The sequence below is a fragment of the Branchiostoma floridae genome, chromosome 3 (assembly GCF_000003815.2).
Source record: "Branchiostoma floridae strain S238N-H82 chromosome 3, Bfl_VNyyK, whole genome shotgun sequence".
NCBI lineage: Eukaryota > Metazoa > Chordata > Leptocardii > Amphioxiformes > Branchiostomatidae > Branchiostoma > Branchiostoma floridae.
In genome coordinates, this window is record NC_049981.1 from 26,700,192 (window position 1) to 26,717,696 (window position 17,505).

The 17,505-nt window shown below is 41.4% G+C and overlaps 1 protein-coding gene across 14 annotated transcripts in view; it reads left to right on the forward strand.

Moving 5' to 3' along the window:
• The first annotated feature begins 773 nt into the window (after positions 1-773).
• LOC118412533 (transcription factor 7-like 2) overlaps positions 774-17,505 on the forward strand; it is a 64,312-nt gene continuing 47,580 nt past the window's right edge. For 13 of the 14 annotated variants that reach the window (XM_035815432.1, XM_035815434.1, XM_035815437.1 and 10 more), the window contains exons 1-4: positions 12,189-12,367; positions 12,566-12,801; positions 12,939-12,996; positions 13,432-13,556. In XM_035815432.1, coding sequence (XP_035671325.1) covers positions 12,619-12,801; positions 12,939-12,996; positions 13,432-13,556 — 366 coding nt within the window. In that variant the 5' untranslated portion in view covers positions 12,189-12,367; positions 12,566-12,618. Of the gene's footprint in view, positions 1,033-12,188; positions 12,368-12,565; positions 12,802-12,938; positions 12,997-13,431; positions 13,557-17,505 lie in introns of those variants that run through there. The other variant, XM_035815433.1, reaches the window with a different exon arrangement.

Below are 17,505 nucleotides of genomic sequence, written 5' to 3' on the forward strand. Positions count from 1 at the left end.
AGTACGATAGGGGAGTTAGCCGGCCAGAAGGGTACGTGGTGAGGATAGTGATTCTATCGATCCACGGAGCCTGGTAGAGGCTAACCGACTGGCAAAGCGTAGGGTTTTTTTTTTCAGATTATTTCATTATTTGTCAGTTCTGGATTGTACAAAAGGTTTTCTTGTTGTTACGACCGAGAGTTGGACAATGCAGAACATACAATCAGAAAACAGCATATGTAATGAGCGATAAAAAAGAAGCCAAGTTGTGCGCCTGCTCGTGAGGCTACAGGGGTGGCGATGTGTGCGTAAAGTCGCCGGTGGGTGACCACGCCTCTGGTGGCGCCACTACTCTGTCTCCGTGTCCGAGCTAATCTGTCATGTCGCGCTCGCCTCCCGACCCCCGGGGCCTGTTCCCCGCCAACACGCTCTCTCCAGCTCCAGTAATATATAATCAACTGTCGAAAAGCGCGCCCTTCCACTACACAGCTACTAACAGCGATACATACATGTCAACGGTTATTCCAGCTAAATTTTCATCAGTTTCATTTGCTGTGAGGTTAGACGGCTTTAGAATCCTGTTCGAGCTGACCTCTGCGGATCACCGACCCGGAAGCAAATTGGAACCCCGTATTATTTAATATATGGCACGTGGCGTCCCTAAATTGATTTCCAAATATGGGCACACAAAGGAGCCGGCCTGTTTCTGCGGCGCGAGATCAAAGGGACCGACAACCACACCCCCGGCCGGGGCAAACCACACCTCCTCTGAGGGTTACATTCAGCCTGAATTTTTCTACGTTTCCTAAAAGCCAAATAGGCGTAAATCCGCGCAGATTTCTCGGAGAGACCGTGTCTGTTCCGCGGTTGGAAATCGACATAGACGATCGGGACTCCGCGTCAGTTTCCGAGTGCCTTCTCCGATCGATTTCACCGCCGGCGTTAATACTTCGGGGAGGATTTGTGGCGAATTGGCGGACACAGCAAGCACGGCGCACCATCTCCCGGCGGCAAGATCAAAGGAATGCAAGCAAACAAAGCCGCTATCATCTGGTAATGGCCATTGAGTTTTCTATCACTACCCCCTTTCGTGAATATTTGCACACTGAATCCAATACGATGTTATTGTGGTTAAAAAATGGCTTCTAATTCGGCATGTCAGCCGCTTTTTATCTGTGAAAGGGTTAGTTACTATGGCAACGTAGATGTCGGCGCCTTTTACGCTCAACTAACAAACGCAATTGTTTGTGGCGAATCGTAAAAACTATCTGACCCGACAAACAGCTCGGGTTTGGTGGTGGTGGGGCCAGTTGTTAACATTTTGAACAGACTAATTTTGGTGGTAAGTGTTGAAAATGTATTCGGTAGTGTTGAGTGCTGTGGGCATGAAGCCGCGCGTTTCCTCGGTCCCCTCGCTGCCCAGGTGAAGGCAGATGCTGCCCAGATTGCGCGTATCCGGGACACAGATATAATGTCCCCACAAGGGGCAGTGGGGGCTCAGGACTCATCATGTGTCCGTGGTAGCAATCGTAATTCCTTCTATTCATCCTCAGATAAGAAAAACGTAGTGTAATATTGTAGACTTACTAGAACACCAAGAAGACGTTTAGGCGACATTGTTTTCTTGCTATCTAAAATGTATTTTATTAAGAAAGTCTAAGACCAGGTTTCTATGACAGCAGCTGTAGATATGTGATTCTTTTCAGTAACATTGTATATACAACAAAGAATGGGCCACAGAGTAGTTTTGCTTTCAGTATCGTGGTTTTCTTTTTTATCTTAAGATCAAGGTAAAGACAAGTTAAGTATAAAATGAGAGGTAAATAAAGAAAGGAGTCCTGGAGGATAGTATGAGCCATACCACATTACCAGCCAAATTAAATCTCAAGTGGTAACAGCCAGTCGTGTTTTTTAAGATCTTCTCCATATTTTGAATGTAGTCCTCTCATCATTTTCAGCCTATAGCTATAGCGCCAGTCCCTCGCAGTGCTTGTTGTGTTCTGATGCGACTAACAATATTGTTATGCCGTTCCCATGGCAATAGTTGATGATTTGCATATATTTCTTTGATGTTACCGATATTGCGCTTTTACCGGCATGCGTCTCCACCTTCTCGTCCGCAGAATTTCTCCAAAACTCCAAAAGCTATATGCGAATTTCTGAAAACCTACACATATCAACGTGATCCTATTTAACTATGGGGGGGGGGGGGGGGGGTAATTTTAATACAATGTATAGAGTTTTGGGCACACATGTCTTTTCTAAGTCGTCAAGGGTTATATTTGCGGGGTTACGTTTTCGCAACTTTTTCTTTTGCTACAGCTTCTCGCCTTAAATTTTCACGTTACCTCTGCGGCAGGATTTACTTCTCTTGATTTGACCCCATTTCCAGGGGCACTCAGTAGTGTGCAACATATTTTTCACACAAAAACAACTCACACAACTTTGTACACGACATCTCGGAAAATCTGTTGAACTGGTTTAATCTCTGCTGCATCCCCCACTATTCTGAAACAGACGTCATTTCTACCAACTTTCTTTGATATGGCTTCACCCTGGTTAGACCCAGGGCTACTGTTACAAAGGCGCGCACTTTTAAGGATTCAGTAAAATATCGCCAACCTTATGAAATTTCAGTTTGCCAGATTCTGTTTCGGGTAGGAATATTAAAGGTGACTCCTGCTTCAGAATGTAGAATGCAGTTCGTTTTGAACAGATCTAACGATGCGACTCTACACAAATCTGTCCATGCTTTTGCGATTACAATATCTTCATGATGAATAAATGAATAACCTAATATCATTTTGTCTTAAAGTTGATAATACTCTCTTGATTATTGTACAATTTTCTTGTATGTAAATCAGATGCGAGAGCAAGTGGGTTTGTATCCTCAGTGAGCAGTGAGGCGGGTGTAATTCGCGCTAAGCTGTTGTTTGCGAAATCACCATGTCTGACAAATTTGAGCCAGGTTTCCCGGCCGGTAATGTGGAACCTATCAGTCCTGGCGGCAGACTAGCGGCGACGTCCTACCACGGGCGCCTGTACCAAGGCTGCCGCACACCTCTAACACATACCCTGCACTAAAATTCTAAACCATCATTAACCATGCTCGGGGAGTTGCTGGCGTTAGTTTTTTCGTGGCTCCTCCGGTACCCAGGGGAGTGATAGCTAGAGAGAGGCACGGTGCAGTGCATCTCCCTTTGGTCCGGATACCGTATGCAGAACCCAGTGGCGAATCTTTTAATAATTGATGTTTTAGGAAATATATATTTTTTGTTTCAAACTCATTTCTGTTGTTTTTGTCCCCTAAAAATAAAACCACATTATTGGCACCCATTGTACATGGGAGCTGTGCGTCCAGAAAGCGCGTCCGCCAAGGTTTACGACAATCGCTTATACTTTTGATATAGCTTCAATATTAATTTTAATCGCTTTATATATATTACGTTGAGTAGGTTAGTCAAGGATTGAAACTTGGCCGTCTGTAACAAGGGTTGAAGCCCACAGAAATGATTGTAACAGATTGAAATTGCGGCAGATACTTTGTATTAAGACAGTTCTATTGTGAATATTGAGAAAAACGCGTTGCATGCAGGCCTATTTCTCAGACCACCACCAATGTGAAGGAGACCTGATCTACATTTAAGGATTTTTATTGGGGTGTACTTGAGGGATGTGTATGTCATGAGTGTGTGGATTGTGTGGGCAAATATTAAATGAAGCGGGGGTATTTTTTTTACGGGCGCGTTTTTGCAGAGCAAGCTCCGTGGTATCGAAGGCGAGGGTTGTTTCTCTGTCAACCACCTGTAAAACAACAAGAAAACTTTGGTCAGAAGGGGAGGGGAAGAGGATCTATGACCACAGGAGCGCAATCCTCGGCAAGGGTCCCTTCTTGAATTATTAAATACATGTTCTGGCCAACATCGCTATTTAAAACACCCATTCAACTACCAAGGCCGACCTTTGTTCATCCAAGTTCAATCAGGTTCAGTCTCTTTACATTCGTCTCGTCGTGGCGATACCGTAAAGTGGTTTACAAAGTATTAAAGATGGCTTGTCTTGGAGTCCGTAAAGGTTGACCAACACGTTATAGACTCTACTCGACCTTCAATCCTTGATGTAAGTCGCTGTATGTCTGAACAGTGCGATCACGTTCCTAGTTCATTCACGGACTAACCATATAAAGGTGTCTTCCTGAACCCAACGATCGACACAAAACGTAATAAGACATGAAAAGTCTTAAGAAAACTGCACGTGCATATGAAACAACAAATCATAAAATATGTTATTGCTGAAGTTTTCGGAAAGGTGGCACTGTATTATTATATTGACCTGAACTAAAATCATTGAAGCATGCATGCCTCAAACACGCCGCCTCGGTGCCCTTCTGTTCACTTGTAGTAATGCAGTAATACTCTAAGATGATCCGCGGTTTGATCAAATTAATGCTTGAAAAGATCTGTGCAATCATACTCCTATTGTACCAGAGGAAGAGTTCTGTAGAACGCTGTCTCAAATCTGACGTGGCCCATATGACACCTGAACACGATTTGCTCGGCGATTGTTCCCGATGATTACGGATTACCAGAGAAGCCTTCTTGTCTTTTGTTCGGTGATAATAGCCTTTAGTGTTTTGTCCGCTTGTGAATGCCGATGTTACAAGTGGTGTATAAATACACGATGGGCACAGATGTGGATTATTGTGGAGGTAGTGAGAAAGCTTTCACGGAAGAAGAGCGGTGCGGGTAATGCCGCTAAGTCATTGCTACAATACATTGCCACAAACTTTGAACGCTCTACACTGTACCCAAGCAAATCACCACACTTTTCAGACTTTTCAGAGAACCCTTTTCTATTTTCGGAGCAACCTTTTCGTATGTCCGAACCCACGTGCGCTCTTTTCTCATCAAGTCTATACACTCTATACACTGAGTACTAGTATTGTACACACGTAGCTGTAGCTGTGATATGATGACGTCTTGCCGTGTTGATAGCAAGACGCGGACAGCCATCCCCAAAACCGCGGGAGCCACATGAATACCGCGACAAAAGGATCATTGTTTTGCGACCACAATCTTTTCCTTGGTATCGGTGCCCACGCATATCATGGCGCGCTGGCCAACTATGATTTCATACCCAGGCGAAAACCAATTTTCCCCAGCCTGGTCCCAGATGATGGTTTGGGTCTCCTTTCCGAGAGACATCATTAACACGGAGATGCGACCTTAATGCAGGGTTTGGTCCCTTAAGATCAGCGCAGTTGCAGCTTGTGCCTGTGCAAACTCCTGACCTCTAGATGTCCCCGTCGACTTAAGTTCATTTTGGCATGCTGAAGTTCATTGCTGGCCGCCATATTTGGTAATCCCTAGGCACTGTTTTTAGTCCAACTGAAAAGCTTCTCTGCGTGTGGCAGGAGAGACGTGAACAGGTGACCGACATTTGCGCTTGACCTACCACCAAACAAGCAATGCAGTTTATCAGACACTGTGTTTTAGCGATTTTCCACAAGTTTGAAATTTGATAAGCTTTAGTGACTAAAATTGCGTCCGTGGTCTTCTTCACCATCAGGTTTGAAATACGTTAGTAACATTTCTGGACAATTGAAAAGATGACGGCTTCTATACAGTTAGTGTCGATATCAACGGACTTTTTTTCTGAATCTCTTGTCTTTTTTGCACAAATCGGCTTTGAAGCGTTTACAACCTATGGTAAAACGGAAAACAATGGTCATTCGTAACCCCTTCTGCTTATCATATAAGACAAAAAGTAAGATGTCAGATGTTTCATCGGTAGTGCATGTACATCAAATTTGAAGATATGAAAAGTCTTTCAAATTCAATTGAATTTTGTCTATTCTTTTTTAGCTGAAAGCTTCAGAGTTTTTCTTGTTGCATTTTACGATATAGCTCATTTCTGAGCTCGCCTGGTAATATGACGCTGAAATAATTCGAACGGCTATAAGATAATTTTATACCGGTTGATGATTAAATTTAGATAGACTTGTTTATTTTTTATCATGTCATGAGTAAAAAAAGCGGGAGACTACTAGAACCATATGCTAGTACACCACCAGTGAACTAAAATAAACATTCTAACCCTGGGTACGAACTTCACAATTTTCAAACGGTGTTCAAACGCAGAAAGAAATTTCATCCGAACAAACTTGTCTTGGTTGTACCCCAGACCCAGACCTCCCCACCCCGCAAAAATGCACGTCCATTGAGTTTCTTATCATTCTTGTTGCTCGCAAGGTATTTTGAACGCAGTTTTCAATTTAGATCGTATTGTCGTTATGCACATGCAGAAATGTCTTGTGCTTTGTTTTCGGTATTATTTTACACATTTACAACGATATGCTAAATGTAGTTCAGACGTCAGACAGGCGATAGAATGTGTGTAAACATTTTGAACGCAAACTGATAAATTTGGCTTTTTTGACAACTTTTCCCTCTGACTCTGAGGGATCACTCTGCTTTCTATCATTGAACTTCTTTCACAGACACATTGCCAGTACCATCTTTGGATTAAGACATCGTCTCATACATTTATCGTTGGAAACCCCAAAAAATAACCCTTTAGATGGTTTTCGTCACGCCTACACGTAATGGTGCTAACGCCCACGTGTCAATTGGATTTCATCTCATCATGTTTCCATATTTGTGAAGGTGCAGATCTTCATTCTTTTGAAGTTCTCCGATTAAATGTACATGTAATCCACAATGTTTATTTGATGAGAATTCGACTATTTGTGGACATTCCGTTTGATATTAACCACCGTTCACGGTTCAGTGATTCCCATATGCCTGCCAAAAGACAAGTTAGTGAGCATCGGGAAATACACGGAGAAACCATGGTTTGTCTAGAAAAACATTGGAAAAACCACTGCTGGTAATAGTTGTCATATTTCTTACTTTTAGTGAAAAAGATTATTTATATGTTCACATGTATCATCGTGACATGTGCATATGGTAACCACAGACAGTGATGAATATCACCTCTCTAATCATAACTTATGACATTTTGTCTAAGATATGACAAACTGTTAATCAGCTGAGATCAATGCATTGACATTTTACATTACTTGAACAATCGTAAATTGCTGAAAAACCGTAAATCAGAACAAGATTGTGAATGATCACATTTAAATTTAATGATGTCGATGACTATTTCAAGTTCTCTCTTATGTGGACTTGAGGACAAAGTCTTTCCTCGGTTACCTATATGTTTTGTTTGTGCGTTCATTCTTTTGTCGTATATGTATATCTAATCAAAGATGTGGTTGTTATGATTATATCATTTTACGCGCGTATTTCGCTTATTGCAAAAGTCATATTCATTTGTGAGCGGACCAAACCATACATGATACCAGCAAATCCTCAGCCCAGCCGTCCAATTAGAAAACATGTAATTTTCAGCGAAATGACCAAGGGACATTAATAGACTGGTCTGAATTTGATGGCGTTGAAAACTAGTATTGATCGCTGTCCGCCCAAATCACAATTATTAGCCTCCCTCATTTTTCAACACCGTGCATTTTCGACGGTCGATAGTTAGGGCTTATCATCAAGCAAGGCGGCAATAAAAAAGATGTAGACATAATTCCCTAGATTTATAGTAGTCATGTAGTTTGGGCACAAGCTGTAATTATATCAGGAGGGTGGCTAATGATTTATACATCTTTATCATGTGTGTGGTTTTACTGTATATTACTGTATCTACAAGCTTTAGTTTTTTTTTACATAACACTATGTTTATCCTTTTTTCGGGCACGATGCGAAGTTACCTTTCCATGATGATCCATGGCCTGGTAAGGATGTTAGTTGCGCATGTGTCTTAGAGTGAATTTTATATTGTTATGTCTCTTAATTCAAAAGCAATAACAACTTCTACATGTATAATTTAAAGATGCTTAGCCGCTTCTTACGGTTTTATGACAAACTACATAAATAGTAAAGAAATGACTAAATGATTATATTTTATGTTGAGGATTCATGTTACATCTGTTGTGAGACAATAACATAAAAACGTGGTGTAGCCTGTACCCTGTGACATTTCATCGAGTCCAGCTAAGATTATGACGCAAATACAATAAAATCATCAAAGTTTATGGCAGTAAAGTAATACAGACATTGAGGTTAGTCAACGTTGATTTTATTGGAGATGGGTTCAAGAAAACACATTACATAACTTTCAAGCTTTTAAACTTTATTGCTTAATCAACATTGCAGTCCCTTTACATCACTCAAATTCTGCTCTGTAAAACACTGCGATGTATTGAAAATTCAAACATCATAAAACAATATGCCTATGGTAGCTTGAACCGGCGTAGTCATGACAATGTCTTCGTCAATATTTATGATGCATTCGCCCTCATTGCACCTCAGTTCGCAGTACACGGAGTCACAAAGCTAACAAAACTTCTGTTTCGCTTGGTAGATACCTGAATGAAAGTGAATCGAGTGAAAGACATTCATTGTACGTTACAAGCTGAGTGTAGGTCGTGGTAATAAAGCAGTACAATTGGAATACTACACATTCAATGACTAATGTTTATCAGTATCTGTATGTTTAGGTTATACTAGATATAAATTCACTATTTTAGTCATCTCCGTAGTACGAGTACACGTACCTCACCACAGTCAGTGCCCTGTATGATCAACTTCTTCAGTTGTTGAATTGAACCCGCTACTGTCGACTTGACGAAACATGCTGGATTTTCTAGCCCAGTTTTAAGTGTCAGCAGATCTCCCCAAGTGCCCTCCAAATCCTTCGCCCATCCTGGTAGCATGAATAACTTTTCAAGCGGCAACTCTAGGCAACGGTGCACGCCATTCATTGTTTTAGCTTTTCCATCCATCGCTAGCTATCTCTGTGGTGTTTTGTTACAGTTTGCGCGCCAATGGTCACTTCCTATGCTGGCTATCATTGTCTGCTTTCTTACGTAAAGAATCCACGCATAGAAAGTTACGAGAACGACTATCAATTCAAAGCATCCCAAAGAAATAATTTTCACTAAAAGCTACAAGTTAAATTCATACAAAGATTTTTCACTAGTAGTAGTACTGCATTTGTAATTTGTATTTGTAAGTGATGGTTTGACAGTGGTGTGTAACTAGTTAGTGTAACCTGTAAATGGAGTATGCACGTAAGTTGCAACAGCAAGAAAAACAACATGACTAATCTGTTTGCCACCAATTAACAGCAAATTGTCCAGACTAAAACAACTATCATTACCCAAGAAATAATTGCAGGCTACTTTCGTGGGGAAAATGGCAGAATCTGCATAAATCGTAATCATGACATCAACATTATTTCGCGTTTCTTAGCAAATGCCTTATGGGTAGACGCAATCTTCCACATATCATAAGGACAAAATAAAATTAAATAGATGAATGTAGTTATTGTTATTTTAGCTTTGAACTGCTGGACATGTAACAGTAGTTAGCTGACGACATCATTAGTTCTGGAGGACACGCAATGGTATTTATTTCTCGTTACTGCATGATTGCTTCAACAAGTGGAATGTGCGTGTAGGCGTTGATTTACATTTATCTGTACAGCGGGCCGATTTCGTCTGCATGCCACTACGTTCTTTGTTGTTCTTTTCATGATAGGATTAATAAAAACACGTCTCGTATGTAGTAAAATGTTAGCAAATTTGTCAAAGCGTCAGTCGACGAGAGGAGTTATGAACCACTGATTTTTTTCGAGTGAATCGGAGATAGAAGATAGAAGATTTGAACAGTTCTCTGATTATTGTGTTGAAGATCATTTTTTCTTCGGCTGAATCAATAAAGAATTTAGACTCTCTCTATACTTTGTAGATATACTAGATTACAAGGTCCCCCTAACCCGACCAGAAAATATAGACAAGAACCGATAATTGTTTATGTTAGTTCTCGACAGCAAAAAAATTCAACAACTTATTTTGAGTGTCGTTCTCTAATGGTCACGTTTCTTTTGGTCATTTTTTCAGCATAGTTAGAGATACAAGTGTGTCGCCCGAAGTATGTGGTTGTCTGTCTGCACTGGCCAGGTGGTCTGTAATCTGTACCGAAACTGAAACTAGACTTCTGAAATTTGTAGAAAACGGTAAAATACTTTGCTTAACTCCTTGGTAATTCATTCTAACTTTTTGGGCAGATTTTAAAACCTGTTTTCCCAGTACTAGTAGAAAGGAGACAAGGCTGTAGCCGTAGAGACGACTTGTTAACCAGGGGGTCGGGATAAACCGGTCTGGAGGTGTCAAGGAAAAACTCCCGCCGACTCACACATATGTGCGGATTTACACCACTGAAGCTAGAAAAACAAATACCTACAATGATAATTGTCTGGCTCCAGTCTGGGCAACCTTCATTTCTCCTAATTACCGTAGCAGTGGAAATGATTTGCATAGGAAGAAGTACAAGTCTCGTCTGAACGTCGTGACCGGTACTCAATTTTCGCAGGCAATACTGTATAATTATACTTTTAGACATCGTATGACTTTTGCACTGATTGTTCCTTGCAGTAAATTCTATAAAACTTTAAAAGTACAAACATGTATAAACAGTGTGTGAAGTGATAATGACCTTAAACTCTTTATTCCTGTGATAAGCGCCTTCAAAAAAAAATGCTGCACAGGAAACTTTCATTTTGGTCTCCTACCACATAGGTTTCGAATTGATGACTTCCCACACAAGCTCGCAGCATAGATTGCTGGTCAGTTATACACTGAAATTGCGCACGTGCGCATATGCCAAACCTAACTTGCGTCAAATATTGAGATAAGCAAACTTTGAAAGTAACACTGGCAAGGAAAAGATCTTGGTGTGTAGTATTAGTAGGCCATGAAAAGTCTTGCTGTACATGTGTGCCTGTAGAAAATTGGTTCTGGTGCGGGGCATGCACTAGATCGTGTGGTGAAAATATACATAACATCAAACCTTAATGGCAAATTTTTCCTCTTGAAAAGACGTTGTAGTCGCTTCTATTGAAATTTTACATAACTTCTGAAATGAATCTTTCGCCATCCTGTCGACATGTTTACATAATAATTCAATAAAGAGGACAGTAAATAAAATCCTTGCAACCCAGTCATCAAACAATGTGGTAAAATGAAATTTATGGAGTAAGATGTGATTTATCATCACGGTTGAGTGGAATTCTATGGGACCCGTCTGTACAACTACATTACTGTAAAGCTTCCGCGGTCCATATAAATATCATTACTGTCCATGGTGCTCAATAGAAATATAAATTGGCACCATCATGTGTCAATTCCAACGATGATGTGTTTTTATCATGGCGAATCTAACAATGCGAACGTCCGCTGTTTCATGATTTTTGGAATGAAATGAAATGTAAAGACTATATTTCCTATATAGCTGTTTTTAGCTGAAAGAAAATTATATCAAAAGATTCAAAAATATGTCATTGAATGACAATGGTTACGTAGATGTTCCTTCGTTACAACAGAGAATGAAATGACAGCCTTTTTTTACTTGAGTCGTAGAGCTATGGCTTTAAACATGTTTGGCAAGTTATCTTAAACTTAGGAACGATTTTTCAGACTTAACGACAACCAGTATTGCTTTTTGAGCCAACAGTAATATAACATGTACCAAAATCTATGGCCACATTGTATTTTTTACTGTCCAGCATTTCAACAAAGTCCATTGAAATATGATGAAGACGATTTCCTATATCTTCTTATTGCTTCGTTACTGTTTATAAATAGAATATCGATTTTTCGTGTTTTTTTTATGAGAAAGGGTGTGCGCGTTTGTGCCACTGGTTTGGCTACGCCGCGTCGGTCTTTTTAGCCGACCTGTTTTGTAAACTGTAGGCGGCAAAACACGAACCGCCCACCGGGAAAAGGGCGGGAAGAGGCCGTGGTGCGCGGTTACTCACTGGTCAGAAACCCTGGGCACGCTGATTAGTAGTCTGACGTCACCGTAGTAATTAATTAACAAATTCGGCCCAGCCCTCGTCATTCGCATTTCATTATAGCAAGATTGACAGCTGGGCGAAGGGACCTGTCAATCACCCAAGCGATCAAGGGTGCGGCGCGGGCTTTGATGTTTTAGGGACTGAGCGTTCATACCGTACGAGGTTTTCTCTGAAACGGTTTTTGCTGTGTACAATTATATATAAGATAGTAGCATACTATTACACATAGATTACTGTATCTTGCATTTTTATTTTACTGTTAAAAAGTATCAAATTTGGAGGATTTATCGGTGGACAAAGTTTGTGCATCACCCCCGCTATAGTTAACGGTTGCCCCCGTGTTCCCTTTGCAAAACGCCGCCGCAGAGACTACAACCAAGTTGTGTTCATTTCTGTGTCAATTTCTAACGTGCTGGCTAAAACTACAGCCCCGATCAAGACTCTATTTTGGGACAGGGTAAGTCGTGAACAATTATAGAAACTATATTCCTAACCTAGACAGAGTTTGTGGTAGAAATCCGTGTTGTAAGATCGATAGTTTGGCGCCCATCGCGAAGTTGTGTTCGTTTGTGTCGGTTGGGATGAACACAACTTGGGTGCCGCGTGGTCGGTGGCGATGATAGCCGCAGCTCTCTGATCAACTGTCTTTTCCCAGGGCACTTCGTCAAACCAGGGGCGGCCAGGCCAGCAGGTCACCACCGAGCGACAATGCCGCAGCTCAACGGTAGTGGCGGCGACGATCTAGGGGCGAGCGACGAGACAATCTCCTTCAAAGACGAGGGGGAGCAAGAAGAAAAATCGGCTGAAAACGTCTCTAACGACCTCAGCGATATCAAGTCCAGTTTAGTCAACGAGTCGGAAAGTTCTCAGAGCGGCGCGGTACCTTCAGAGGTGAGTTTGTTGTGATACAGTATATACCTGACCTTCTGAGGATGTCAGGAAAGTCTTTGCTGTGGTTTCTTTTTGACTAAAGCGTGCACGAGGAAGGGATCTGACGGAATGTTTCTCTCCCCCCTCCCCGACTACAGGGTTCCAAGCCACCGTTGCAAAGTTATCCCAGGGAGGACTCCAGAAGAGGGGACGAAGGTTTGTTACGGTTTAAGTCTATCCTACAGGCAAATAGAGTTACGATATTTCACGATCTGTAACGCACGGTATCCCAAGATTCAAGGGAAATTACATAGATGTCTTGTTTTAAGGGTTAAGACGCGCTCTGAGACTTGTTTGGAGTTTTGGTAGGATTTGTTGCGATAGTTGAGTTGGCCGAGCACCCCCCACCCGGGCCCTTCTCAGAAGACTGGCGAGGACTCCGACTCACATTTAACACTCTAGATACAAACAACTGCTAAGGATTAAGCCAGGAAACCAAATATATGTTGTACTGTTCAGAAACGGTTAACTTTGTCTCCCTAACTTGGATTTCCTGTATAGTTTGTTGACTAAAGGATGTCATAGTTCGCCGGTTCGGCGCCCCCCTCCCCACTCAAGTCAGACCAAGTTTCTCGTACCGCCAACTTGCAGGAAGCAAAGCAGAGAGTGTACCAGTCGTCAGCCGGGGACCAGCATATCTTACTCCTGGTGGAGTTATAGTTTCCAATATGGGCGTCTACCCACATCCAAATGGCTCTTTAGCGGCCAGTGCAACGGTAAGTGGTCAGTTTTTAATTGGCGATCTTTTTTGGAGGGAGCAGCGCGCCAGCTTGGCTGCAGTGTTTGTGTGTTTGTACACCAGACTGGGCCCCGCATTTGGTATAGCTCTGAGCGCACTGCACTGCGATTTATTCCTCATCACACACCATGCCTTTACCTCGGAGAAAATTAGGAATGAAATGAGACCTGTCGCCCAAGGTGTACTGTTGTATTTTACACGCCTAGGAAAACACAGCTTATGTGTCACCCTTCTTTTCTGCACGTATTAGGAACTGGCGCCTTAGGGAGTCTGTGTGTTTGTAGTGGCACATTTTCCCAACCCTACCAAAGTCAGCAACCCTGCATATTTTCCTTCCTAAACCACTGAAACTTGTCCAGACTTTTTCCTCTGGTCCAAGGACAACAAAAATACCTACAAACTTACGTTCAGGATGACACACTGGTCATAACCATGCATGCGTGTCCCCCAGAAGTTTTTCTGTTGTCACCTGATAGTTGGTTTTACAACTTAAGTTCTCTGATTATATTGTTACCACACTATGAGTAATTGTTTGTGTCCAGATTTTTCTGGCACTGAATCACGCATGTCTGCCATTAAAAACCATAGAGCTACATCTCAGTGGCTTCCCGGCCTTGGTTGAGGAAAGTGAAGTTGTGACTGAATTTGAGCTTGTGAAAAAGCCTGAATCAATTCTGACTACCACATGTGTGCCTGTCCACCAGGGTGTTTGTTTCTGTGTCTGTTGAAAGCAGGCAACCCTGCATGCCAAATGCCCAAACATATGTCCACATATGGAGCTGTCTTTCTCCCCAACAATACCACCATGACTAATAGACTAAATGCCCAGTTTTTGTGTGGTTGACTGAGATATGATCTGATGAAACTCACTGGTCCATTCTAACATCTGTGAGTTGTCATCATTGGCCCATTACAACATAATTTTCCTTTGTCGTGGAGAAAACTACGCTCGACATGGGGCAGAAAAACTTTGTTGTGAGTTGTCTGGAAATGTTAACCTTATCAAGTGGAAATTACTCACTGAGGAAAGAGGAAGACAATTGGTCACCTATGATGACAAACGGACATAGAGTGGGACACAGTGTACACAGACCTTGGCACCTATTGGCTAACAGAACAATGACAGCTTTTGCCCTGACGTCTTTGTCAAGCGTTGTTTAGTTAGCATTTGTTCTCTATACACTCTATCTCAACCATGGTGGGGAAGGAGGGGTTCGTTTCCCCATTCCCTGTAGCTGGCGAGCTAGAGTTACCAGAAGAGGTCGGGGGTCATTTCTGCCGCTTTGGTCATTTGACTTGAACTTGTACGCCCAACAGTGCAGACTTTGTGCCCGCCGCCATGCGCTTGTTTCATAAACAGTGCGGACTGTTGGAAGACGTCACTCAGCGGACATTGTGATGCTATGGAGACATCTGGGGGAAGAGCCCGTGTGTTGTGTTTATGTGACAGGAGGCATCTGTCCCTGTCACCCTTGCAATGTTGGTCTAACAATCTGTGCCCTCTGGCAATCCAAATTGGATTGTTCTATAATATTTGTGGGAATTTGGAGAACTCTGCTTATGTATTTTGTAGAATATCTGTTTGAAAGGAAAAAACAACAACAAGGAAGCTCATCTTAATATCAGTTTCTATGCCTTGTTTTCTAAACTTCCAAGATGAGAACCAGGAAAAGAAGCCACTTGAATTGTGAGATAAACAACTTTCTAAACTGTTTTGACTGCTAAAGTTAATTAATTGTGGACTATCTGTAGTATAGCCCAATTCTGTGTGCCCTATATCCCCTTCCTCTAAAAGTGGTATGGATTGTATCAAGCTGACATTTGTGCAGTTATTGTCCTCTTTTGGGGTCAGAGGTCAACAGTCTAGCGCCTCCTTCCTAAGAATATTGTACTATGTGGAAGCAAGTTGTTTATAGTTCTCGTTGTTGCCATGGTACTGTAGTATTTACAGTACGTTGTTACATTGCAGGTAAAAGTCATCATTATAATACTTAGATAGCATGTATCCAAAATACTAGGACAAAACACACAACACAAAGTTACTATATAGGAGAGAAGGCTGCGATAACAATTACTTCAATACTCTTACAGGTTTTGGATATCATTTATTCATTTCAGCTGAGAAATCTTGGAGATCCATTCAACATGGATGCCCTGATTGCCAATGGGTCCCTGCAAATTGACTGTTTTACTGCGTCGATTGTATAGGAAATTGCATGACTGTCGTATATTACTTGTCATTCCTACATGGACAATATAGTTTTTACAACTTCCTGTTGGGGCCATTTCTCTCTCGAGCTGTAGGAAGGTCTGTCTAGACACGAGGCTGTTGCTGTGTAATACAGCGGTGACACGTTTCAATTTTGGGTAGAAACAGAATAGAAGGCATTACCTAGTTTTATAGGGTTTATGAAATCTTTTTCTTTCTTATCTCCTCATATAAAAACTCGTGTTTTTAGGTAAAAAAACGCATGTTTTTTTAGGTTCAGGTGCATGTATATTTTGAGAGCATGCAGGTTTTAAAATAGTTTCTGTTTTAATGTGCATTTTAGCATACATATGATACACAATATGAAGATTTTGCCCTTATATTTTATTTGTGCTGGTATATTTTGAGTTATTGTTCCGCAGTTGTTTTCTTTGAAAGGTTATGGAAAAGATAAGGAAATGATGCTGTCCTCAATAATGTCTCAGCCAGTGTACTGTTTTATTTTTTTGGGCAGTATGGATCTCCAAGAATAGAGTTTTTGATTTTCTACATAACTGTCTAAAAAGTTAAAAACATCTGTAGATAGTGTTATCACTGATGCTTGATGTCAGTTTGAAATGGAGTGACTTAACTAAAGGTTTATTTCATTTGCAACAGTTTGGATAGTTGAATAAAACCAGACCAACATATGACACGGAGTTCATAGGTTCCACTAATGTAAAACTGATAGACCATGGTTCTTGTTGCCAGAAAGCGCTGCTTGGTTGTTGATAGGAAGCAAACATGCTTTAATCTGGTCTGGTCAGTTGGTGCCCCCCTCCCCCTTTGTCCTGTGTGTCAGCTCCAGATGATGACTTCTATTGGATCTCTTTGTCGTCCGTATTCATCTGTAACAAAAAACAGAGCCATATGTTTCATGACCTTCTGTGGAAAGACTGAATGTCCATGACTCGTGAGACGTGTGACACGGCTATCTTTCACGTTCTGTTTTTTTCCACCAGCTGTACATTTTGTCCTCCATTTTGACCAACTCTCAACCTTCGACCTCTTCACGTGAGTCCCTTAGGAACTGAGAAAAATGCATGGCTTGGAGAATCTTAAAAACTGATCGAAATTATTATTTCAGAGCTTTGAAACATCTACTACTTGTATTAGTTATGACAGAGGATCCTAGCATTTTTTGCCAAATGTTCTAGCCGCAAGTTAAAACCTCTGCTGTAACATGTATGCCACAGAAAGATGTCACACTACTCCAGTTGGCCTTCCAACATTGGATGAAGTGTTTGGTACCAGGGATGACATGCCAGCTCTCAGGCTGGCAATCATCCAACCAGACATCAGTGTTGTCTACAGTCCTGTTTATCTGGCCTCCAAAACATGACCATCTTCTGCCTGCTGTCTGGCGGAGATTGTGCAGCATCTAAGATTATGCTAGGTTATCTTATGTGGTTATTTGAAGACATACAAAATTTCTAGCTATGTAATGATGAAGGTTGAAGGACTTGCCAGGTACCATGTATGATGTAGCATCCACAAACTTTGGCAAATAAAAAACCTCTGGTTATACTCTGTATCACACACATAGCTTACTGAAACATGCAAGTAACCCACCTTTAAAGCTGGAAACTGTAACAATTGAAGGTTTCTGCCCAGAATAAAAAAAATTGGTTGAAAAACTAAAAGTTTCAAATGGAAACCCATAATTTTTAACCAAAAA